This window comes from Nothobranchius furzeri, chromosome 4 (assembly GCF_043380555.1).
Source record: "Nothobranchius furzeri strain GRZ-AD chromosome 4, NfurGRZ-RIMD1, whole genome shotgun sequence".
In the NCBI taxonomy this organism is placed as follows: Eukaryota; Metazoa; Chordata; class Actinopteri; order Cyprinodontiformes; family Nothobranchiidae; genus Nothobranchius; species Nothobranchius furzeri.
Window position 1 is genome coordinate 51,939,675 of NC_091744.1, and position 24,962 is coordinate 51,964,636.

Genomic DNA, 24,962 nt, shown 5'->3' on the forward strand with positions numbered 1-24,962 from the left:
TAACTGCTGATTGGCTTTTCTTGTAACTCTCCAAACATGACTCCCTGCACTCATTGGAAGTCTGTGCGCTGCATTCCGGAAATGTTAGAGACAAAACTTTAGAGAGGAACATAAGTCAGTTTGTTTGAGGCCCTTCCCGTCTTCTTTACAGCAGCAGTTTGGTGTCTCAGAGAACTTCAGGAGTTGTTGAGTTCAGAGTGCCGTGGAGACTTTCTCTCCTCTGCAGCAGGACTTTGTTTACTTCATGGTTACAGAAAAATCACTTCCACTTTTTGTACCATGGTTGCTTTTCTCCTTCAGATTCAGACTGAAATCAGGATACATCCTGGACTTCATGATCTCTTTCTTGTTTTGCATAGGAGTCTACAAGTCAGACATTAAATGCCTTGCCTCCTTTTTCTTTCCATATAGAAGATTCTTAGAATGTAAACACTTAACTTTTTCTATTTATTTCTCATGCACTGTATTTGATGTGTAATAGCTAACTGAAAAAGATTGTTGTGACTGGATTCCACAGCTGAGAGGATTTTAATCTGGATTCCCATGCTTGCTTGAAGCCGTCAGCAGGTTTGTAATGTGTGAGACACGTTTCCATGTGAGTCCGTTTAAACATCCCTCACTTGTCTTGGACGTCTTCTTTTCTGGCTCTCTCGTAGAAAAAAATACTTTGCCATCCTTAATCCCATCAACAAAGCACAGATTAGTTTGACATTTGTTTGGATGTGAGAACCTAGCAGTGATTCATTGGTCTGAAGGCTAGAACTGGTCTGTTTGTTTATTATTCTGTCAGTCGTTCTGAAAAAAAATGAGATTCAGATGTTGTTATTTATATGTGAGCAGAAGAAGGTTCGCTGATGCCCGAAGAGGAAAAGGTTTGTTGCAGATATCCTGCAGAATTGCATTGTGCTTAAAGCTTTAACCTGAAAGGTTTTACATCAGTAAACAAATTCCTGTTTAAAAATGTCGGATCCATCTAATGAGGAAAACTCTCCAATCCAACTTGTTCAATCATGATAGCTAGTTATCCAGATTTGTTAAAAGGCTGAGTTCAGGGACTGGATCACTTGCTGTTATTGATGGAACCACTAATTTTGCCCTCTAGCAGAACCTCCTGAAGGAGAATGTCTGACCTTTGACCTTTAACAGCTGTTCCTGCTGAAAATCCGTTCAGTGTGGTTGAATCCAGACGATTTACTGGATCCAGTTGTTATGTTACAGCCTGTTATTGGCCTTAGGGCTTGCGTACTTCTTCAATGATCTCAGTTAAGGAAGAAAAAAACAGCAGGGGCGTCATAACACAGTAAACAGGAAAGTATTTTAAATTCCTACAAAAATTTTCTATTAATCTGAATGTTAAACTTGTGCTGACTGCAGCTGTCACTCTTAGGTTGAGACTGACACAAGTAGATCAGCCACAGAGAGGATTACTCCACAGGTCTGTTCCGCTAACTGAAGCTTGATCTAAAGTTTCACAAGTCAGTTTTCACACTTTGCAGCATATCGTAGTTAGAGCATCATGCATATAAAGTTTTCTTTTCATTTATGAATTCTGAATTATCAAACTCAACACAGAGACAATCTGATGGGTTTGTCTCTGCTCCTGCCAGCCAGGCTGGATTCATTTGGGGATTTGCTGCCACCTGCTGGTGCTGAATGCCCACATCTGCTTAAAGAAAAACAAGTAAATTTATTAAAACACAGATCTGTTGGTTTAGAAAAATGCCATTGAATGTGAACAGGGAAACTTACCTAAAACATGTGTTCAGTTATGTATTCAACCCTTTCATGCCCAGTGTTCTCTGTCAGGTCAGAGGGCATTTAGTCATGGCAAAAACGACAAGCTGGCGTTCAAATTGAGCATCAGAATAGAGAAGAATATAGATGTAAGGCACTTTGAAAGTGACGTGACTGACTTTGACTAGTTCTAGATGATAGGAACATGGCAGCAACTCCAATAGCCACTGGTTTCTACCAAGGTCTGCAGAAGCACCAGCTGCTCCAAATGGACTCTAGCAGCAGAAGAGCACACAAGGTGTCTCTCCTGTCAGTTAACAACAGGAAACGGAGGCTATGATTCACAAAGGATCATCAGAACTGGACCAGAAGAGACTGGAAAACGGTTCCTGATCTGATGAGTGTCAGCTGCATCGTTCAGGTGTCACTAACATTGAAAGCATGAATCCATCCTGGCTTATGTTAACTTCTGAAGATGGTTGGAGACAGCGTGTTGGGCCCATGATGAGGTCATTCTGCAGACATAAAGAGGCCCAACTCAGTTTCAGTAGGAAATACCTAATAGCTGGGTTTCATGTGACGTCATCACCAGCGCGCGCAAATTCGTTGGAGGGCAGGAAGTGAAGTGGAATACAGCAATTTAGCAATCGCAATGGTAAAAATGCCTGTTTTGTGTTGTTTATGGTTGCTCCAATCGCTCTAACCGAGAAAAAAATAAAAGATTTTTTAGGGTACCGAAGGTTGTCGTTCACAGAGGCGACCAATATAAAAAGCTTACAGAACAACGTCGGAAAAATGGATTTTAAACCTACGCCTGCGGTCAGGAGGAGCAGAGTCTGACAATGCCTGCGTCTGTGCTGACCACTTCCTCCAAGGTATATTAACACCTAACATTGTTTTATGGCGGTGTTTAAATACCACAATGTTAGTTCTATTGTAGTGATTACTTGTAGTCTTAATATGAACATTATGCGACTTTTTAGGCCGCCCTAGCTCCTTAGATGAGGTTAAGTCGGAAGACTGGGCTCCAACGGTCAACCTCGGTTACCAGAAGTCTAAGCCCAAGTCAGAAGCCTCTCTTCAACGGGATCAGAGGAAGAAGCTAAAGGAAGACAAACAAAACCGGTATGATAGTGCAGAAACTCTGTTGGATCTTCAGATACCAGACAAGCAGAGAGTTGAGAGCTCCGAACCAACGCTGACACCTGACCACCCACAGTCCGAGCGCATCGGTGAGATTGAGACGTTTAATGTTGGAGGTACGTTTTTTTATGTTTATACTGCAGATGTGGTTAAGAATCTAAAACAGCATACAAAATATAATGTAAACATATAAATGACCTGAACTTGTGTTGCGCCTTTCAGAGTCCGAGGACTCCAAAGAGCTTTACATCATTCACCCATTCACATACTGATGGTGATGACCTGCAATGTAGTCACAGCTGCCCTGGGGCGCACTGACTGAGGCAACAGACATCTTTATTTTTTTTTATATTTCTGCAATACAGTTTCAGTAAATGATGTCAGGCGTACCCTAAATCTAGATGCAAATACTGATTTCTTCCAATAATCTTATCAAAACATAGTAATGTCTTAATGCTTATACACATTTTAGATTACAGTTCTTTAGGTTAAAGTTGCTTTCTAGCACATAACTAAAATGATGCACCAGTTATTAACACGGCTTCTGATTTTCCCAGTCATTATTACAGAAATGAATCAAGTGCTGCTTAAAATAGGGACATCTAAAACAGGGAGGTGTACACATCTTGTAAAATTGTCATTACACATTTTTAAAAATTAAGTTTTTTTTTTCACATTTACCATGGCTCTACAAATCATTTGGCTCAAGTGCCTGGTAGAGTTGCGATCTTTTTAACATATCTCAACTGTTTATACATTATTTTTAATAGTACAAACACAATTCCTTGACTTGACTTCAGTAATTATGCCCTCTGATTGCAGGCTACGCAGATGCCGGGACCCAGACAGAGCTTACGATGAAGGACATTGAGAAGATGGAGGACGTTCTGAGACAAAACACAACAGAGCTGGCAGATCTTCACTCCAAGGCACTGGACACACATTTTTGTCAGGACTCATTTGAAAAAAAACTGAGGACAAGACTAAATTCTACACGGGACTCCCCAACCTTTTAGTTTTATTGCAGATTTTTGAGCTGTGTGAGCCTTACATCACCTATGGCCCCATGTCTGTGCTGTCTAAATTTGAACAGTTTATGTTAGTTTTAATTAGGTTGAGACTAAATCTCCCACTGAAAGATTTAGCTTTCAGATTCAAGATTTCTCTGTCCAGTGCTTCCAGAATTTGGCATAAATTAACTGACATACTTTATGATAGACTAGAATTCCAACTTGAGTGGCCAGAGCGACATGTACTTCATGCAACAATGCCAATGTCGTTCAGAGAGGCATTTGGAAATAAGGTTGCTCTGATAGTTGATTGTTTTGAAGTTTTCATTGAGAGGCCCTCTAATTTATTAGCCCAAGCACAAACTTGGTCAAATTATAAGCACCATCATACTGTAAAATTTCTAATTGGAGTTGCGCCCCAAGGCTGTGTTACATACATATCTTGTGCCTGTGGAGGGAGAGTCAGCGATAAGCAGATTACATTAGAGAGTAGCCTCTTAAAAAACTTGTTGCCTGAAGACATTATATTAGCAGACCAAGGTTTCAATATTGGTGATAGTGTGGGATTTTATTGTGCTTCACTACAGACACCTGCCTTCACCAAGGGAAAAAAACTGCCGCTAGCTTATGAGGTTGCAGAAACTAGAAAAATTGCTAGTTTGCGTATACATGTTGAGAGAGTCATTGGTTTAGTACAGGGATTCCCAAAGTGTGGCGCACACCTGAGATGCCGCTAGGGGGTGCGCGAGGTGAAAAGTGTAATGGCTGCGGAGCTCAGAGAAGTCTGTCAAAAGTCACCATTAGCGTAGCCAGAAACTCATTTGTGGGTGGGCCTAAGAAAATGTAAGTGGGCCCAATAAACGTAATTGAAAACAAGTATATTTTGCTTGTGTGTGTGTGTGTGTGTGTGTGTGTGTGTGTGTGTGTGTGTGTGTGTGTGTGTGTGTGTGTGTGTCCTCCGCACATGCTCTAGCTCAGGGGTCGGCAACCCGTGGCTCTGGAGCCGCATGCGGCTCTTCCATCCATCTGATGCGGCTCTCTGTGCTTGTAAAATAATTAATGGATATTTAAATAAAATGCTTTATATTTTACTGCATAAATTTTACACCTGTATGCCAATTCTAAATGTAAAGATTGTCTGCGTAAACCTGAACAGGTCCAACCCGGTCTACTGTGTGACCGGGTTGACGCATCACGCTTGTGCATAATCATAGGCGCTTTCTGAGCTGAAGACGATGTGAGATTCTGGGATTCTCCTCAGACGCCACATTGGAGACAGGAACAAGCACAATTCAGCCAAAGTTTCATAATCAGGGAACATTTTCTAAGTGACAAGTCTCTCTGAGAGACCGAGTTTGGAAAACGCTCGCTTCAGTGGAAGGAATCTTCCCGCATGCGCTCTGGTTCTGCAACGCTTCAAGCCCCTCTCCACATCTTCACCTCGCTGTGCACCTTATGTACGTGCTGACAGTGAGCTGCGCTGAGCAGTGTCCAGCTCAGATTTTCAGAAGGAAATATTTTCTTGAGTGATTTAGCTACATCTGCGATGTGCAAAACAAATAGTGTTAGTTCGTCTGCATGCATCGGGGTAATTCTTTCTATTCTTTCTCCGTCAAAATAAACGGCCAAATACGAGAACTGTCTGGTCAACACAACACAAGCCCTGCTTTTAACCGTTCTGTTTTCTTGTGAAAATTGTTACAAATTTAACTTGATTAACACCAGAGCCAGGCGCACTGCACCGTTATCTCCCTCGCTTTAAATGAGGGGAAAACAAAATGATCGGATCCTTTTCTGACCTTCCCCACCTACAAAGTTTAATTACAACAATCAAACGTGACAGAGCCTGGATTTGTATTCTGAACAGTCGAAACATGTTTTAAAAAGAAACATATGACAAAAGTGGCACCTGCTCAGTAAAACCACCAACAGGGTGAAAAATATCAAAATATTGTAGGCAGAGATGGGCTACAACTTCTGGATCCACTTTATATAAATCGTTTTATTGATTATCTTCTTATGAAAGACAGCTTTGACGTACACAAGCGACAGGTACTGGCTGCTGTCACCTGTTGTGAGCAGCGCTCTGCTGTCTGAGGGTAGGCCCCGCCCACAACGCCGCGGCTGCTGCAGTGTCTTCTTTACTGTGGGAAACGGGTAATAATGGCTCTTTGATGGGAACAGGTTGCCGACCCCTGGCTTAGTGTGACATCTGATATATATATATATATATATATATATATATATATATATATATATATATATATATATATATATATATATATATATATATATAGCCATGCCCTGATGTGGGGCTGGGGGGTGCGTCAACATGGTCGGGACATAGAAGGGGGTGCGTGGTTAAATAAGTTTGGGAACAACTGGTTTAGTAAGAAGGAAACACCAAATTCTGCAAAGCAGGGCTATGCCCATAGAACACATGGCGACAAAACCAGGTGAGGCACTAGCATTGATTGACAAGATTGTGGTTATTTGCTGTGTCCTGTCTAATTTTTCAGAGTCTGTTGTCCCGTTGGAATAAGCACAGTTCAGTATTGAGCCCTCACATGCTGGTCAGAAGCGCCAGCAGGAGGTTGAAGAGTAGTCATGCATCATTAGGTTCCTTCCAGGGAAGGTTTTTTTTACCTTGCTGACAGTTTCGATTGCTCCTGCAATATTCCTCAGAGCTACCCTCTGATGGCGGCGTCACTTTCTCCGTTTATCCACAGGCAGCAGATGTCAGGTACAATCGGCTGAGCTGGAGTGTGGCTTTGAGACCCAGGCGCAAAGAGACTGGTGTTTGGTCGTGACTGATTACAGCGTGGGAAGTTCTCTTCCCGGATGGTCTTTAGAGTTGGCAGATTAGGCTTAGTCATTTTAGAATGGGTTGGCGTCTATCGTGAGATGATGACTGAGTGCCGGCTCAGCTGTGACAGGTCCTTAAATAGGCTCCGCGGGATGACAGCACCGGGTAGCGTCGGTGACAGGGATGCTGGGAAATGGAGTGCAGTGCCAGTCAGGCCCGCAGAGGAGGTTAAGAGGAGGAGTTCATGACAGGACCCCCCCCCCCCACCCCCCTCCCCTCCCCCCCGCGAGGGACGGCTCCAGAAGGCCCAGGAACGAGCAGGCAGGCTCCCAGCTACACGCCTCCGGACCGTAACCCTCCCAGTCCACCAAATACTGCCATCCACTGCCCCGGCGGCGGGCGTCCAGAATCTTGCGGACGGTGTAAACGGGGTCCCCATCGACATCTCGGGGCGTCGGCACCCATGCCGGAGGCGGATGGAGGGGAGGCGACACCACCGGCTTGAGCTGTGAGACGTGGAATACAGGGTGCACCCTAAGAGTGGAAGGAAGGCGCAGCCGGTAAGCGACTGGACCGAGGACATCTCGGACTTGGGAGGGTCCCAAAAAGAGGGGAGACAGCATCCTGGAACCAGCCGGCAACCGGAGATTAGATGTAGAGAGCCAAACCCGGTCACCAGGCTGGAACACAGGGCCGGGCCGTGACGGCGACGATGTTGTTGGGAGTATTCCGTATTAGCCCGGGTGATGGCGGCGCAAGCTCTGATCCAAGCGAGACGGCAGCGGCGGACCATATCCTGAGCCGCCGGAACCTCCACCTCTGGCACCTGATGGTCGAAAAGAGGGGGCTGGTATCCATAACAGGTCTCGAAGGGTGATAGACCTGTGGCAGAGGACGTCTGGAGGTTGTGAGAGAGCTCCGCCCACAGGAGGTAACGGGGCCAGGTGGACGGTTGAGACGAGGTGAAGCAGCGTAAGTAGCGCCCGAGCTGCTGGTTTGCCCTCTCCGTCTGACCATTAGTCTGGGGATGATAACCTGACGACAGACTGGCGGAAGCGCCCACCAACCGACAGAAAGCCTTCCAGAACCGTGAGATGAACTGGGGTCCTCTGTCAGACACCACATCCTGGGGAAATCCGTGGAGCCTCACCACATGATCGAGGAGGAGTTCCGCTGTTCTCTTAGCCGTGGGGAGCCCTGCCATAGCCACTAAGTGCACAGCTTTCGAAAAGCGGTCGGTGATGGTGAGGATGGTGTCCAGGTGGTTGGCAGCGGGGAGCCCCGTGACAAGGTCCACACCTATGTGCGACCACGGCCGTTTGGGCACAGGGAGCGGTTGTAATTCCCCGGCTTCAGGTTGGGTGGAGGACTTAGACCGGGCATAGGTGTCGCAGGCAGCGGTGTATTCGCGCACATCCTTTCTCATAGAGGGCCACCACAGGGCCCAGCGGAGGAACTGGAGGGTACGAGCCTGGCCTTGGTGTCCCGCGAGCCGTGAACTATGCCCCCACCTCAAGGCCTCCTGTCGGCACACGGCCGGAACGTAAAGGCGGTTAGGAGGCGTCTCTGGGGGCGCCGGGTCAGCCGGGAGGGCCGCCCGGACGGAGGCTTCCAGGGGCCATTGCAGGGCAGCCAAGAACCGTTCGGTCGGGAGGATGGACAACGGTTCAGGAGGCCTGGGGTCCTGGGTGTGCTGACGGGAAAGGGCATCCGCCTTGAGGTTTTTTTACCTGGGGCGGTAGGCGATGTGAAAGTTATAAGGCTAGAAAAAGAGGGCCCACCGGGCCTGACGAGGGTTGAGTTGGCGAGCGGTCTGAATATGGATGAGGTTCTGATGATTAGTCCAGATTAGAAAAGGAGTGGGAGTACCCAGGAGCCACTGTCGCCACTCTTCCAGGGCCCACTTTATTGCCAACAGTTCCCGGTCCCCGACCCCATAGTTCTGCTGAGTAGGAGAGAACTTCAGGGAAACGTATGCGCAGGGGTGGAGTTTGAAGTCCAGGCCCCGTTGTTTTAGTATGGCTCCCGTGCCCGTCTCAGAGGCGTCTACCTCCACAACGAAGGGCCGTGTTAGGTCCGGGTGGAGGAGGATGGGTTCGCTTACAAAGCGGCGGACCAGATCATGGAAGGCGGCAACGGCCTCTGGGGGGAGGCGGAAAGGGCGAGGCTGATTGGTTGTCTTAGTCAGGGAAGTTAACGGTGATGCCAGGGCACTGAAATTGCGAATAAACCGGCGATAGAAGTTGCAGAACCCCAGGAAACTCTGCAGCTGCTTCAGGGTCTTAGGTAGTGGCCACTGCGCTACCGCCTGAACCTTCTGTGGGTCCATGCGTAGGCCCTGGGAGGAGATGATGAACCCCAGAAACGAGGTGGACTCCTGGTGAAAGGCACACTTCTCCAGTTTACAGAATAAGTCATGCTCCAGGAGGCGTGACAGAACGGCTCGAACATGCTGGGTGTGTTCCTCGGCAGTGCGGGAGTAGATGAGGATGTCGTCTAAATAAACAAAAACCCAACGGCCCAGCATGTCACGGAGGACATCAGTGATGAAATGCTGAAAAACGGCAGGGCTGTTGCAGAGGCCGAAGGGCATGACGAGGTACTCATAATGTCCAGTGGGTGTAATAAATGCAGTTTTCCACTCCTCTCCTTCCTTTATGCGGATGAGGTTGTATGCACTGCGGAGGTCCAGCTTTGTAAACAGTGTGGCTTGGGCAGTGGCGTCCAAAGCCGTGCTCATTAAAGGAAGAGGATGGCAGTCTCTGATGGTGATCTTGTTTAACCCACGATAGTCTATACAGGGCCAGAGGTCTCCCTCCTTCTTCTTCACAAAGAAGAACCCTGCCGCTCCAGGAGACGTGGAATGGCGGATAAACCCCTTCTGGAGAGCCTCGTTGATATAAGCGTCCATCGCCTGGGTCTCTGCCGGGGAGAGCGAGAACAGCCGACTCCGAGGCGGGGTGGTTCCTGGCTGGAGCCTGATCTCCAGATCGTAGGGTCGATGAGGAGGCAGCCTGGTGGTAGGCTCCTTTGCAAAGACCTGAGCCAGATCATGGTATTGGGGTGGAAGGAGGGTTAAATCCACGTCCTTGGGTGGTGTCGCCCTAGGCTGTGGTCGCCCTAGGCTGTGATCCTGGAGACAGACGGTGAAGAAGACAGTTAACACCCCACGCCATGACTTTACTGGTGGACCAGGAGATGTGAGGGTCGTGGAGGCGGAACCAGGAATGACCCAGAATGAGAGGAGTCGTGGGGGCGTGAATGACCAGGAAATGAAGGGTCTCCACGTGTTCCTTGATGGTCATCCGGAGGTTCTGGGTTCGGTGTGTGATCGGATATAGCATGAGAGGGCGACCGTCCACTGAGGTGATGGGAACGGGGTGGTTGAGGAGAGTGAGTGGAATCTTGAGCCGATTGACCAACCCCTGGTCGATAAAGCTTTCCGCAGCTCGGGTGTCGAGGAGAGCCACCAAGGGGACCGGTCCTTGGTTCAACTGGAAGGAGACCGGGAGGGTGGTGTGATGAGGAGCTGCATGAGTGGAAACTCCAAGTGAGACAGCTCCTACACTGACCCGGAGGAACCGTTTCCCGGGCGTATGGGGCATGTTGCCCGGGGATGGCCCAGATCCCCACAATAGGCGCATCGTCCCTCCCGAAAACGTCGCGCCCGTTCCTCGGGAGGCAAATGACCCAGTTGCATGGGTTCCTCTGTGGGTTGGTTCTCCTGACGGCGGGGGAACGTTCTGGGTTGTACGGGAACCGCCCTCGTTCCTGGTCTGGTGAGAAAGCAGCAATCCAGCTGGAGAGCCGGGTCCACAGCCTGGTCCAGGGAGGTCGGGGCCTCGTGTCCGATCATGCCCTCACGGATGCGGGGTGACAATCCCTCCAGGTACACAGCCTTCACCGCGGCATCACCCCAGGTCAGACGGGCAGCGGTGGTCCAGAAGCGTGACGTGTACTCGGCCACGGTCTGAGAGCCCTGCCGAAGCTGGAGCAGGCGTGTCTCGTCTGCGACCTCGCTGCTGGGATGCACAAATGCCTTCTTCAGTTCCTTCACGAAGGTTTCATAATCGTTGCACACGGGAGACTTCTGGTTGTACAGAGCAGCCGCCCATTCACCGGCTCGCCCCGTCAGCAGGGAGGTTAACAGGGCAACGCGAGAGCAGGAAGTCGGGTAGCGTGCCGGCTGACACTAAAAAGTCATTGACAGGACGGCCAACATGCCCTCCGGGGATCCTTTAGTCCCATCCCATTTGTCGGGGAGACTTAGACACGGCTCCACAATGTTAGGAGTGGCAGATGACTGACGTTGGAGTGCCGAGGAGAGTTGGACGACCAGTTCGGTGACAGAATCTAGTTTGGATGCTTGGCGATCCGTAACAGCACGAAGCTGGTTGTTCTCCATACGAAGTTGGGCGTTTTCTGCCTCCTGGCGTTCTACACGGCTGAGCAGCTGTGCAACGTCTGCTCGCAGCTGTGCAACGTCTGCTCGCAACTGTGCGATCTCCGCTGGGTCTACTCGAGACTCAGTCATCCTGTCAGGTACGATCGGCTGAGCTGGAGTGTGGCTTTGAGACCCAGGCGTGGAGAGACTGGTGTTTGGTCGTGACTGATTACAGCGTGGGAAGTTCTCTTCCCGGATGGTCTTTAGAGTTGGCAGATTAGGCTTAGTCGTTTTAGAATGGGTTGGCGTCTATCGTGAGATGATGACTGAGTGCCGGCTCATCTGTGGCAGGTCCTTAAATAGGCTCCGCGGGATGACGTCACCGGGTAGCGTCGTTGACAGGGATGCTGGGAAATGGAGTGCAGTGCCAGCCAGACCCGCAGAGGAGGTTAAGAGGAGGAGTTCATGACAGCAGAGGATGTTGTCACCCTCTGCTGGCTGTGCTCTCCTCACCAATGACACAGTTCCATGTATGATCCAATGTGTAGACCCCATCATCTCTATGGTTCCATGTCCACGTCTCCTTATTTCTATGGCTTCCTTGATCCATCTTTTATAATTCTGTTGCTCAGTGATAGAAATAAGGAGACGTGGAAACTGAACCATAAATAGAGACGATGGGGTCTACACGGTTTGATTATACATGGGACTGTCATCGGTGAGGAGAGCACAGGCAGCAGAGGTTGACAACATCCTCCACTGCCCGTGGATAAACGGAGAAGGAAGTGATGCCGCCATAAGCTGGTAGCTCTGAGGAAGAGCTTGCCTGTTTTGACAAAATAACCTAAAGATGCAATCAGAAGAAAAACACAGGAAGAATTTACAAAAGTAAGGGGGAATCATGCCCGACTATGAAATTATTCACTTTATTTCACAATACATATACTTGAAATTAATAAAACTGTTTATAACTCTGTTCTTGTAAATAAATCAACCACAGCGTAATATTGTGTCTTCTCACTGGCTTTTACTTTTTCATTTTCAAAATTGGACGTTGCTCAATGTATTACATGACAATTAGTGGTTTAACAAGATGTATAATCAAGTATGTCAATGGAATCTTAAAACATTCAGAACCAACAACGACCAAACTTAAACCATAACATTAAAATTGTCATCTTGTCTTATTCAAAACTATTGATACAATAGGGATATCACACATGCTGCCCTTAAGAGAGGCTGAAACTGAGGTAATTGCCCTTAACCTTCCCACTGCCCTAATGGGTGATCCCGCCAGGAAAGTTTACCATTGAGCAGGGTTGATGGTTTATCCCTTGGGTCCACATGGCAGGGGTGAGGTGGTGCACACTCCTCACCCTTGCCATGTGGACCCAAGGGATAAACCATCAACCCTGCTCAATGGTCAACTTTCCTCACGGGATCACCCATGAGGACAGTGGGAGGGTTAGAGAGATACAGCACTCCTAGCTAAAATTTTGTCTGTTGTTAGATTACCCAGAGTTAAATGAGTAAACAATTTGTAACCAGCTTAGTCATTATCCTGATCTGGTAGCAGTCATTTTGCTTTAGTATAAAAGTAGATGAACAGAAAGTAGTCAATTTTTGTTTTTAACAATAAACAACATTGTTTTATGCTAAACTAAAGGAAGCCGACTGCTGCCAGAACAGAAGACTGACTGTGCTGGTTACAAATAGCCCCCCCCCCCCCCATATCAAACCCTGGGGAATCTGACATCAATCACTTTTTAATCACTTTTATGCAAGTTTGTGACTTGCTGTCCCAGTATTTCTGGAAGTATTCTGTTTCTAAAGAAACACTCAACTTTTGGAATCACATCCTCCCAAAACTCAACATCAGGCAAAATCCTTTCAACAAAAAGGTCTTTGTGGTTCCACACAACAAAGTCGCAGTACTCTGCCTTCACAATGTGAAGCTGTGCCTGAACTTGGAAGTAGTAGTCTTGATTCCGATCCAGCGTAACGTGATCTCCTTCACCGATGAGGCAGAAGCCCCTTCTCCCAGCACACAATCGCAGACTGGGCTCATCTTGCTCAGAGTGTGGACACTAAAATTAAAGTGATAAAGACATGTGAATAATTTACTATGCTATTTTACCTTTTTCTTCTCAGCTCAGTACCTCTTATGAGAAGAGTCTGGGTTTATGGCTTCAACAGCGATTGTAATATCACCTTAATTTCGCAGATGCCAGTTCCATGGCAGTCACAAGTGACTACACCATCTGGGGAGGAGCCCATGTATGGCCACCTGGGGTTCAGCCAGAGATCACTGTTCACACAAGAAAAGCCTGTATGCTCCTGACCCATTAGCTTCTCATACGCTCCTCTGGCCTGTGATTCATGTTGGCATCCATAACTGCAAACAGTACATATGCAAATCATGAAAAAGAAAATAAATATTTATTACTGGATGAATAGAATCACTTACATTTTTAGAATTTGTCATTATCCTAACCCCTATAGAGTCCTACTCCTGTATAAACCTATACATACAAAACTACAAATAGTTTTAACAGTGTATTACTGTCCATATTAAGAATTAAGAAAAGGGTGAAAATCTGTTAAGAATAAAAAAGGCCTAATATAAAGGCAGACTGTAGATTGCTGTTTTGTTGTGGTCTGGATTCTCCTCCCACTTCATAAAACATTTTGTTTTATTTTTTTACATAAAGTTCTCAGTGTGGACAGATCTTACAGCTGTCTTACCCTCAATCCAACCCTCAATACCTTGTGACATATGTGGTGAACCTATATGCTTCTGGGTAGCATATAGCCATGATCAAGCTCTTGGAGGGTTGCTGGGGGCTGGTTCTAAGAACTCTTCTCATCTTTGACGCAGTGATGCGTCCAGCTCTCTGCCTAAACCAAATCCTGCTTGCACTCTGATCTCGGGTAGCCGTCTCTACAGCCTGGACTTGGGACGGGGTGAGCTCTTCAAACTCGAACTCCTGGCACAGCTCTTTGGGTGGTAACTGCAAAGTTTCTGAAGTTCTATAGTCAAGAACAGTTTTAGGGAGCATACTAGATTTGGGGATGAATTCTTTGTAGTAAGGCTCCCATGCCATCAGTGCTGCCCTCTTTGGACAGTTTTTACTTAAGGCATCAAAAAACCTACTATAGGTTTCCGATCCCTTCTTCACCCTTGGACACAGAAGCGATTTCACAGGCTTGCTGCCGGTTGTCCTGCCATCAATGGAACGGTCAATCTTTAGTTTCTTGGACTTTGCTGAGGAGAAGTCAATCATAGCAACGGGGGCAGCAGGAATCTGAAAATAATTTAATCCAAATAAGGTAATCAAGTCCAAATTTTTTAGCTTGGCCTGCCAGACTCCACCTCTGTTTAATTCTAGACAGAGAAGTACTACTCTGTCTAGAATTAAACAGAGGTGGAGTCCAGGCTACACATTTCTAGGGTCTATAACACACTTAAACGCTGTAACAAATCTGGCACTCGTTGCAGGTAAAGCATTATAGGACTGAGATCCAACAAGGCATTCAGGTATTGAATTTTGGCTGTATTACTTCTTTGCCCAACAAAGAAGCTAAAATGTCACAAGCAAAATAACTTTTAACTGAATACAAACCAGAAAACAAAAACCATTATAGGACAATAAAAGAATGTTTACAAAGAGGAGAGACTATGTGGACAAGAGGTCAGGGATAGAACTTGGAAAAATCCGGGTTGCAGACAGAGCCATGAGATTATACAAAGCAGCAGAATTAATCACGGCTTTTGCTGCTACTCACTAGGGGCAAGAAGTGACAAGTCAGCAGCCGTTTCTATCTCATGCTTGAATGGTTCTTGAACACTTCCAGTAGGTCTTGATATTTGATTAAATGCACAAAGTGTTTGCTCCTCTAGTTTGTGTATATTCCACCAGAGGGGATAATATAATCGGGTAGGCGAGTTGAAAAATGAACCTCCTCCTCATAATGGGGTGAGAGCGTGAGCCCTCTGTGCATTTTGTACAAGTAAAATTTAAAAGGAGTCAAAAAAAATCATGATTAATATCTAATATCTCTGGGAAAATAAAATGTAGACGAGGATAAGTAATCAACTTGTCTACAAAATATTAGATCCTTGTAACTGAACCAGAGCAACGTCATAAACAATAGGGCACAACCTAATAATTTACATCTCATATAGTTAGCCTAGTCTTCCATGTTGATCAGAAATGACATTCTCTGATTATTGTTACCTTTTTAACATGTGATGGCATCAACCACTTGCACTGCTCAGATGTACAAGAAGGAGAGTCTCACATTCTCACCCCGGCTTCAATGGAGAACAGAACTGCCCCCACGTGAGAACATGACTCCGATAGTCTGTGAATAGAACACTATATTATATGTACAACACTAATCCCATAACAAGAATCTCAGCCTACATAGATCACTTACCCTGCCATGCAGTTGCAATGAGCTGCAATAACTTCACCATCTTCCTTCGAAATAATCCACGTCTTCAGAGGTGTTTCACTCGATCTTTGTGAGTGGTTTACCTTGAAACATCAACGACTGTCAGGCTAATGACGTCGTTACTGTGTGTTGACGTTAATCCTCCTAGCTGCTAACTAGCCTAGCGTGCCAGACTCGTACTCCGTTTAATTCTACACAGAATGATAGTTCTCTGTGTAGAATTAAACAGAGCACGAGCCTGGCAGGCTAGGCTAGCTGCTAACAAATTTACGTATAAATCAATCTAAAGACAAAAACTCACCCTGGCGAATACCAGACGATAATCATCATGAAGACGTTTAGTACCGAGGTTGTGGACTCACCCGCTAACAAAAAAATTATATGCCTCGAGACTTTTATATGCTTTCATTTGTTGTTTAGTGTAGATCGACGTCTGAAGGACCAGGTAGTTTGTAATATCAACAGACTCTATTCTCGGCAAAGCCGTTAATTCTGGGGTAAAATCACTTATTTTCATTAAATACGGATCACATCCAACACATTTGTTTGTTAAATCTGTGTACCTTTGTTTCGAAACTGAGTCTAAAGACATGCAATGAGGACTCTCTTCTGCGGTTTCCTCCATAGCTGTACTCTGCTGTTTACTTCCTGCCCTCCAACCAAAATCCACGCATCATTTTAACCATGTGACTGAAACCCTCCTATTACCTACCTACTGTATGCAAGGGTTTCCTATTTCTCCAACCTGGTGTCCCAGAGCAAAGGGAACCCCAAGGTGCTGTTTAACACCATCAGCAGCATCGTGTCTCCTGCCTCTCCTACAGCCTCCATCCACTCTGTTGCAGACTGTGAGAACTTTCTGTCTTTCTTTGTGGACAAAGTCAATAAGGTTAGATCTAGCATCTCTCCTTCAGCCTTATCGCTGCCTCTCCCGACTCCAACCAGGCCCATCATCCTAGATAGCTTTGCTCCTGTTTCTTTGCCTGAGTTAACCAAACTAGTTAACTCTATGAAGACCTCTGCATGCCCCCTCCACATCTTACCCTCATCTTTGTTTAAAAGTGCTTTTCAGTCCATCGGCCCCAGCGTGCTCTCTATAATTAATGCTTCTCTAGTCTCTGGTCAGGTCCCTGCTTACTTTAAGAACGCTGCAATCCACCCGCTTCTTAAAAAACCGAGTCTCGACGCCTCTCTCCATAGCAGCTTCAGACCCATCTCTAAACTTCCGTTCATCTCCAAGATCTTGGAAAAGGTTGCGGCTAAACAACTCACAGCTGCTCTTGATGAACATAACATCTATGATAGCGTCCAGTCAGGTTTTCGTAGAGCTCATTCTACTGAAACAGCTCTTCTTAGGGTCTCTAATGATCTTCTGACTCACAGTGATGCAGGGGACTGTTCTGTTCTGGTCCTGCTGGACCTGACTGCAGCCTTTGACACTATTGACCATCACCTGCTACTGGAGAGGCTAAGAGACTGGGTCGGCCTATCAGGATCTGCTCTGGAGTGGTTCTCCTCTTATCTCTCTGAGCGCTCCTTTTCTGTGGCCGTCTCCAAGTTTAGGTCCTCCACCACCTCTCTTACCCATGGTGTCCCACAAGGTTCTGTGCTGGGGCCTCTGCTCTTCCTCCTCTATCTGCTTCCTCTTCAGCACATCCTGAGCTCCTTCAAATGAATCTCCTACCATCTTTATGCAGATGACATCCAACTGTACATCTCCTTTAAGCCCCATGAGATGTCTAAGCTGCAGCTGTTACACACCTGCTTAGGCTATCAAAACCTGGATGGCTGGGAGCTTTCTTCAGCTGAATGAAGATAAGACTGAGATCCTCATCTGTGCCCCAGACAAGCTGGTTCCCAAAGTCAGAGACTCTCTTGGTCAGCTTGCTTCTCACACCAAACCTTCTGTCAGGAATCTTGATGTGACCTTTGACCCAGCTCTCACCCTGGATTCTCATGTCAGTTCTCTTGTTCGCTCTTCCTTCTTCAATCTCAGGAACATTGCTAAGATGAGTCCCATTCTGTCTCGCTCTGAACTTGAGACAGTTATCCACACCTTCATCTCCTCACGCTTAGACTACTGTAACTCTCTTTTCACGTGTCTGAGCAGAACCTCCCTGAACCGTCTACAGGTGGTTCAGAATGCCTGTGCTCAGCTTCTGACCAACTCCTCCAAATACACCCACATCACCCCGCTTCTCCTCCAGCTTCACTGGCTGCCAGTCAACTTCAGGGTTCATTTCAAGATCCTGGTTCTGGTCTATAGGGCCTTACATGGACAAGCACCATCTTACATTGGTGGTCTTCTTAGTCCCTACACCCCCAGCAGGTCCCTGAGGTCCAGTGATCTAAGCCTACTGGTTGTGCAGCACCAGGCTAAATACCAAAGTTGACAGATCATCTGCTGCTGTGGCCCCCAGACTCTGGAACTCTCTCCCCCTGAGCCTGAGATCAGTGGACTCAGTGGACTCTTTTAAAAAGCAGCTGAAGACTCACTTGTTCAAGCTGGCTTTTGGATGACCTTCTTCACCCCTCTCTCTTTATTCTGCTCTCCCCACCTATTCCACCTTCCTCAGGATCCACTGATTTCCCTCTTTCCTATTCACTCTCTCTCTCTTTCTTTATATTTTTTTAATCACAATTGTCTATTTTTGCTCATTTTAAATATATTTTTAAACATTTTCTAAATGCTTTTTCATAAATTTACTTTTTTTTGTGAAGCGCCTCGTGATTTTTATCTTGAGAGGCGCTATAGAAATGATATTTTCTTCTTTTCTTCTTCTTCTAATTAAAATGCTAGTGAGTGAGCATCCTCAGCAATACTTAATGCTTTTCTGAACCTTAAAATTAGGTTTAAAGAGTTTAATGTTCCAACATAAAGATTTAAACATAAGACAATAAAAGAGGAGCTGAAAGCACTTGTCTGTTGGCATGCGTGACTTAGACCATCAGTTTAGCAAAGCAACACCGCCATCCGCTGCCTGTGACTGGGACGTGCACCACTGGCCATCTCGGGCATGAGTGGAAAAGGAACTGAGCTTCTCTCCATGCTAGTTTGTAACCGTTGTATGTTTATAGTCTGGCACTTTCACACCACACCTGGACAATTTGATCTCATCAAACAGAGCCATTCAGAGATTCTCCTGCATCATCTGGACGTGAGCGGTCAGTGGGATGAAACCAGGTGGAGGAAAAACTGTCCTCTCACCAAAACCAGCGTTTAGAGGAAACATCTGGGTTTTATTCTTGTTCTCATTCAGACTAAATGAGAAGAAATGACTTTCAATAACCCAAAAAATTGACTAAACGTAAACATTCAATCTTAAAATCTAATCTCGTCCGGCAGAGAAGTTAGATTTCCTTTTCTTGGACAGAATCATGACAGCAGCTACATGTCTGAGGCTTCAGTTTTCATCCCATTTTTCCCTCTGATGCTGGAAGAACTAAACATTTACATTTGAAGTCACCACACTTCAGCTGCAACCAACAAAATAACCATTATACATATATACAATGTATTATTATTATTATTATTATGTTATTGTTGTTGTTATTATATACAATCATTGACCATGTTTGAGGTGTATGCAGATATTCTGTCCAACATTTAATACAGTAACAAAATCAGTACTTTTCTCCTGGCATCAAAGCTGCTATATCAAATTAGCTTAAAACTTTTTTAATGCCTCATAACAACCTTCTAACATCATATAGCTATAAATGTCATTTGGACATAAAAAAAAAACAAATGAAGGGGTTCTCTTGCATTTGTTTGAAAAAATCTCTGCCAATTACACGTCATTTGACTGTTAGGCTCACCAAACCGCTGCACCTCTCTGGGTCCTCCAGTCATTAAACACGCACCTATTTAGCAACAGAACACTGCTGGTGTGAGAGATTCTCTGCTCAATAACATCAGAGAAGGAGAAACAGCCGGCTGCTACCACTTCAACTTTAGGACAAACTACCTGAGTCCCAAAAAGAAAAACACAATTTGGAGTCACGAACAACAAAAGTTGTTTGGACTTCGAAAACGACAACTGGTGTTTAGTATCCTCTCATTTCCTCTGGGAACGTAGGTTTCCAGTTCCGGTTGCACGCAGATCCAGGGAAGACACTCGAGGGGAGGGCTGAGTGTTCTGGGACCTAGCTTGTTTGCAGATTCACTATAGCAGCTTTAAATCAGACATCCAGAGTTTTTATCAGCAGGCACCATCTAGAGGTGGATTGCACCTTCAGTCCTTCTTCCTTCTTCTGTAATGACTGCTGGAAGCAAAGCTAAAACACATTGTTTTACAATTATTATTCTAACGTTATGTTGTTTATTCACACATATTTTAAAGACTTATTTGTCTATAAGAAATTATGCCAACTCTGGTACACCCTCAAATGTGCACCCGCGCTCTGTGAGTGACATCTGTATGTAAGCGGAGGTCTAGCGCTATTAGGGACGCTAAATTCAAATTGCATGGGGTTCTAAGCAAAATACTAACTGCTGCAGAGTCTACAATATATCAGAGGGTGAGACTATCACATCTTCAGGTTTCATAATTCCTGAAAGGTGGAAAACTTTGCATTGCTGCTTAAATGCTGATAATATTCTGCTTGAGGGCTTTTCTGTGTTTTAGGATCAGATCGCAGATTGTGCTGAGTTTGAAGCTAACTGGGCATACCCCACAGAGTGCTACTTAGCTTTAGGCACGTTTGATTTTGTAGCGTTATGAAGCTTATAATGGTCTGCCCTTAACAGCTGCCCCTTCACACAGTAACATCGCCAAGGTCGGACGCTTGGTTCAGTATGTTTACATTCCAGGAGAAGAGACAGAAGAAGAGAAGAAGAACGCTTTCCCTTAATTAATCAAAGTACTTTATTTGTGATAAGCTAATCAAAGCATATGTTGATCATTAATAATCAGGTGAATGATCTGTGAAATAAAGATGTCATGAGTTATGTGTTTAATGAATAAACAGGACTGCACCAGACAGACTGATCTACATTACCATGGAAACGCATGACACATTATTCTCAACCAATCAGAACTTTCGTCTGTGGAAGGGCAGAATCTGGGTTGTTTAATGAAAGTCGTCCAATCCGGTTTACTGAGATTTGTAAACAGTTAGGGGATATAAAATAAGGCAACGCCATTTAATGTTCAGTTCCATGTTAACCTCAGCTCCAGTACATCCGAGGTCCTAAGGATTTCCTTCGTCATCATTAAGAAGTTACAGCTGTACTTCCTACTTTGAGCTGAACTGTCGAGCTGGAGATTTCCGTCGTTTGAACCAACTAGACGACGTTCCTTCAAAATAAGAGTGAACTTGTTGACGCCTGCCGATGCTACCTGAGTCGACCCTTCAGACGGGCGTTGTGTGCTGTGACCGCTGTTTCACCAGCTCCAGTACCTCTGAAGGTCCGAGGACCTGGCATTTCCTGATCTACACGGGAGGCTCCACTGGGTACGTAGTTACGGCAAAATGGCGGCTCATGTCATCAGCTTCTGAAGCCTCGTGGTAGCCTAGTCATAACAACCAGATTCGCTACGTCAGCCTAGAGATTCTGAACAACACACACACACACACACACACACACACACACACACACACACGAAACATCCAAATCCATATGCATTCATCATTGAGATAGTCCTGGTAGATTGTAAGAATTTATAATTATAGAAATTAAAGATTCTTAAACGATCCCAACTCTCTCTTTTCTTGTCTCTCAGTCAATACAGAGTGTTTAAGTAAACTCCCTGATGATAAAAACAACCACTTCTGATTATAATACTTAGATCTAATTACAGTGTATAAATATACAACTTCAGATCATTACAATTTGTTGGAAAAACGCAATTTAAAAATCCCTGCCCCAAAGAATTTTACATCAGTTTAATGATGTTTGAGACGATTTTCAAAAACAATGGCTCAGAACCAGCATTAGAATGGTAAAGTAATGCTAAAAACATCCACGTGCTAAGTGTTACGGCCCAGCCTGCAATGTTATCTGAGTCCCTGAACACCACTTGACTTCCAGTACACCCAGTAGATCATCAGCCCGGTGAACCTGTGACTGAGTCATGAACTCATGCCGGTGGTCATGACACGAGCAGTTCCAGGAAAGGACAAACTGTCGCATAACACCAGCTTTAGATTAGGAATTCTTTAATAATATCCTGAAACAGAAGAAATAAATACAGTTTCTCAGGGGAACGCGGCCTGCATGATGCTCAGGGTCTTATTCTCAGCTGTGGGATGAAAACAAGCCTTGATGCTGGAAAGAACAACCAAAGAATGTGACAGGATGAAAATGGAGCAGCAAAGAACGAGCCAAGAAGACAACAACACACATCATCACAGAGAGCATGTGATCAGGTCCTCTAAGCGTCCTCTCATCCCAGGCTCGGCTGTCAGTAAACTGTACTTCGTTTTAAGATGTACGGCCTCCGTGACTTGGCGTTGTGCCCAACTTGCCTCTTCAGTATGTAGGGAGATTTCCGTTTCAGAGGGGCGTCACTGTTCTCCGAATATTCCAGAGAGTCTTGGAGCAGCTGTGAGTGGTAGAGAGAGAGAGAGAGACAGCGATGGATAAGTTTCACCCACCGTGGGAGGAAACGGCAGGTGAGCGTGTGTTTTATTGGCGAGGCGCAGAGTAACGGGTAGCTGTGATTAAAGAACATGCATGACAAAGCAGGAGCTGAGCTGCAGGCCTTGTGTTCAAAAGGAGAAGGAGGAAGAAAGTGTGTGTGTGTGTGTGTGTGTGTGTGTGTGTGTGCGTGCGTGCGTGCGTGCGTGTGTGTGCGTGCGAGCGTGCGTGCGTGCGTGTGTGTGTGTGTGTGTGTGCGAGCGTGCGTGCGTGTGTGTGTGTGCGTGTGTGTGTGTGTGTGTGCACCTCACCTTCTCTCTGCTCTGTAGTGCTCGGCAGATGTGTTGGAGGCTGTAGAGCTCCTCCAACAGCTGGATGCTCCCCTCCCTCAGCTCAGCCACCTCCCCCTCCTCCTCCTCACCGCTCCATAGCCAAGGCTGCCGAAGGCCGCCCACCAACCGACACAAGCTGGCCAGCGACACGTGCCAGTAGGGGGCACTCTGCCTATCGTGTTTGATCTGCAACAGCAACAAGCAGCTGTGGGCGGTCGTACTGAAAGGCTCAGAGCTTGAGGACTCATCAGGTTTTAGTTTTGACCATCACAACAGATGTGGAGAGCGGAGCGGTTAAAACAGATGAATGCTTTATTTCCCTATTTGAGTTTGTTTCGTAGCACCACACAAATACACGTGGGGTTGATTTTCAGCTTAATGCAGTCTCATCCAACATTCTGGCAGGAATTCTAACCCTTCAGATAAAATCTAAGATGCTCTAGCCAAAGTGATTGGAAAAGCTTTGCTGAAGCTAATTTCAGGTCCCATTTGTCATCTGCTCCTCCTCAGGGCATCACTTTGAATTCAGGCAAATAACTTCGAATATTTCTCCCAAAATGAAGCTTTAGATTTGGTTTACATTCTCAGTAAATGAATACATTTTTACGTTTGTATTTCTATTGCTTCCGTAAAGAAAATAAAAGATAAATGTGCCTTTTCAAGTCTCATAAAAGTGACTTCATCCTGATGCAACGTCTCCTCTGGAGAGTTTAGAAGTTCCACGTAGGCTGGCTGCCTTTGATAGACCAGAGGCCGCTGAGGCTCAATCTGAGCAGCACAGAAATATTATCTTCGTTGTTGTTTTTGTTTGTCTGTAGAAGGAACAACAAGCTCCTGACATCTGGAAATCTGCCGTGACTTGATTTGGCCTTAAATGTCTTCATATTTTCTGATGTCAGTCTCCACATACGTGGCATTAACTTACAACAACAGCTCCACTGGTCCCATAAATGAGATTAACACCATCCAAACCCTCACTTCTGATTAGGAAGGACGTTTTTTATCTAATCACAAAAGAAGAGATGCTGAGCAGGAAGTCACTGATTCGAGTGACAGCATCTCCCACACAACGCTTCTCCTTCCAGTCCTTCAAGCTCGTTATCAGTCATCCGACAAGTTATAATCACTGTCATCACCCGTGAGCGGCCACCGAGCATCGGTAAATCACACGGCTGATTTGTCACCATCACGTCTCTGTATGAGCACCGTGGTTATTCGTGGGGCTGGGAGAGGAAGAGGAGGAGTAAAGGTGAAATCTCTCCCTCAGCTCTGATTTTTCTCTCTTCTTAAACAACAGCTTGGATCCTTTTGGCTGCAAAAGACTCCAAAACAGAAACTTCTAGTTATGTCTCCCATTGGGAGGGAACTCAAGCTGATGGTGGAGCCAGATTTAATGAGAGAGTACCCGAGGGTCGCCTTGGGCTCACTACGGAAAGGCTTTTTGTGCTTTCATCCTCTCATGTTAAAGATAAAAACCTACCTTAGAAGTGAAAAGGCTGGTGAGGAGGTCCTCCACTAGCGCTCGCTGATCCTGCTCAATACCTATCAGTTAGAGGGGAATATCAGGATTAGACCATTTAAATGAAATGTTTGGTTGAATTAAATCAGATGTGGCGCTATAGGTAGTTTTTAAAAGCTTCCAACCAATAAAAACCCAGGTTGGTTTTAAGAGTTCACCAGTTTGTAAATGAATGATGTCAAAGCAGCTCATTTTAGCAAAATAAAGCAAACTAATTCATGCTTTCAATATAAAATATAAATTAAACATGTATACTTGATTGTGAAAATATGAGAAATATTTCTTGCCTTTTTTATTCTCTACAAGTTATTTTTTTAAGCTTTTAGCTCATGAAATGTTGTGTTATGAAGGTTGGAAACTACTTTTGGGCAGTAATCAATGTTCAGAATACCAGAAAAGCAAACTTTCGATTTAACTGGAGGAAAGAAGTAGTTATATTGGCTAAGGAGAGAATCTGTGTTGTTAAAAAAACCATACAAACTCTGGATATTAAGATACTTCAGATTTACAGATTATAACTGATTTAAAACTAAATATCTGTTGGACTTTTTCTAAAAACGAGAGTAAAAATCTTTGCACCTGTTGTAGCTTAAGCGAGGTCCAGATTCTGTCAGAGCTGTTTGTTGTTCAGATGAAGAACATGACTAAACCGTTCCTGGTGAAAGATCTCTGTAGCTTACCTGAGCAAAGTGCACCACACGTGAAACAGAGGAGAAGCAAGCATGCCAGATGTGCTCGCATCTTGATGGGAAAAATGAAAAGAGCCAAACAAAAAGGAATTCCAGCACTGAAGGATGGCCTGAGGATGAGTCTAGTCCATGAGGTGAAGGACCAGCGTGTTGAAGAGGAGTTTGCAGAAATGATGCTTCTGCTGACTCGTTGTCTTCTCTCGTGTCCTTCTTCACTTGCAGCTCTTACAACACACTTGCAGCTTCCTGGTTGGATGTGAATTGCAGTTGGCTCCATTCTCTGAGTATATATGAGCCAAAGTGA

The 24,962-nt window shown here is 45.5% G+C and overlaps 1 protein-coding gene across 1 annotated transcript; it reads right to left on the minus strand.

The window, feature by feature from the left end:
* Nucleotides 1–20,215: 20,215 nt before the first annotated feature.
* On the minus strand, nt 20,216–24,962 carry nts (neurotensin). The gene is made up of 4 exons (XM_054732741.2): nt 24,650–24,962; nt 23,931–23,992; nt 22,430–22,636; nt 20,216–22,083 (listed from the first exon to the last, which is right to left on the minus strand). Exons 1-4 carry the CDS (start codon nt 24,933–24,935, stop codon nt 21,943–21,945), a joined length of 696 nt encoding a protein of 231 aa, XP_054588716.1. The 5' UTR covers nt 24,936–24,962; the 3' UTR covers nt 20,216–21,942.

Excerpts from the sequence above, each read along its gene's own strand:
- nts (XM_054732741.2), bottom strand. The coding sequence starts at position 24,935 with ATGGAGCCAACTGCAATTCACATCCAACCAGGAAGCTGCAAGTGTGTT. Across the intron at positions 23,993-24,649 it reads GTGTGGTGCACTTTGCTCAG|GTATTGAGCAGGATCAGCGA; the intron begins GTAAGCTACAGA and ends TCTAACTGATAG. Across the intron at positions 22,637-23,930 it reads CCAGCCTTTTCACTTCTAAG|ATCAAACACGATAGGCAGAG; the intron begins GTAGGTTTTTAT and ends TTGCTGTTGCAG.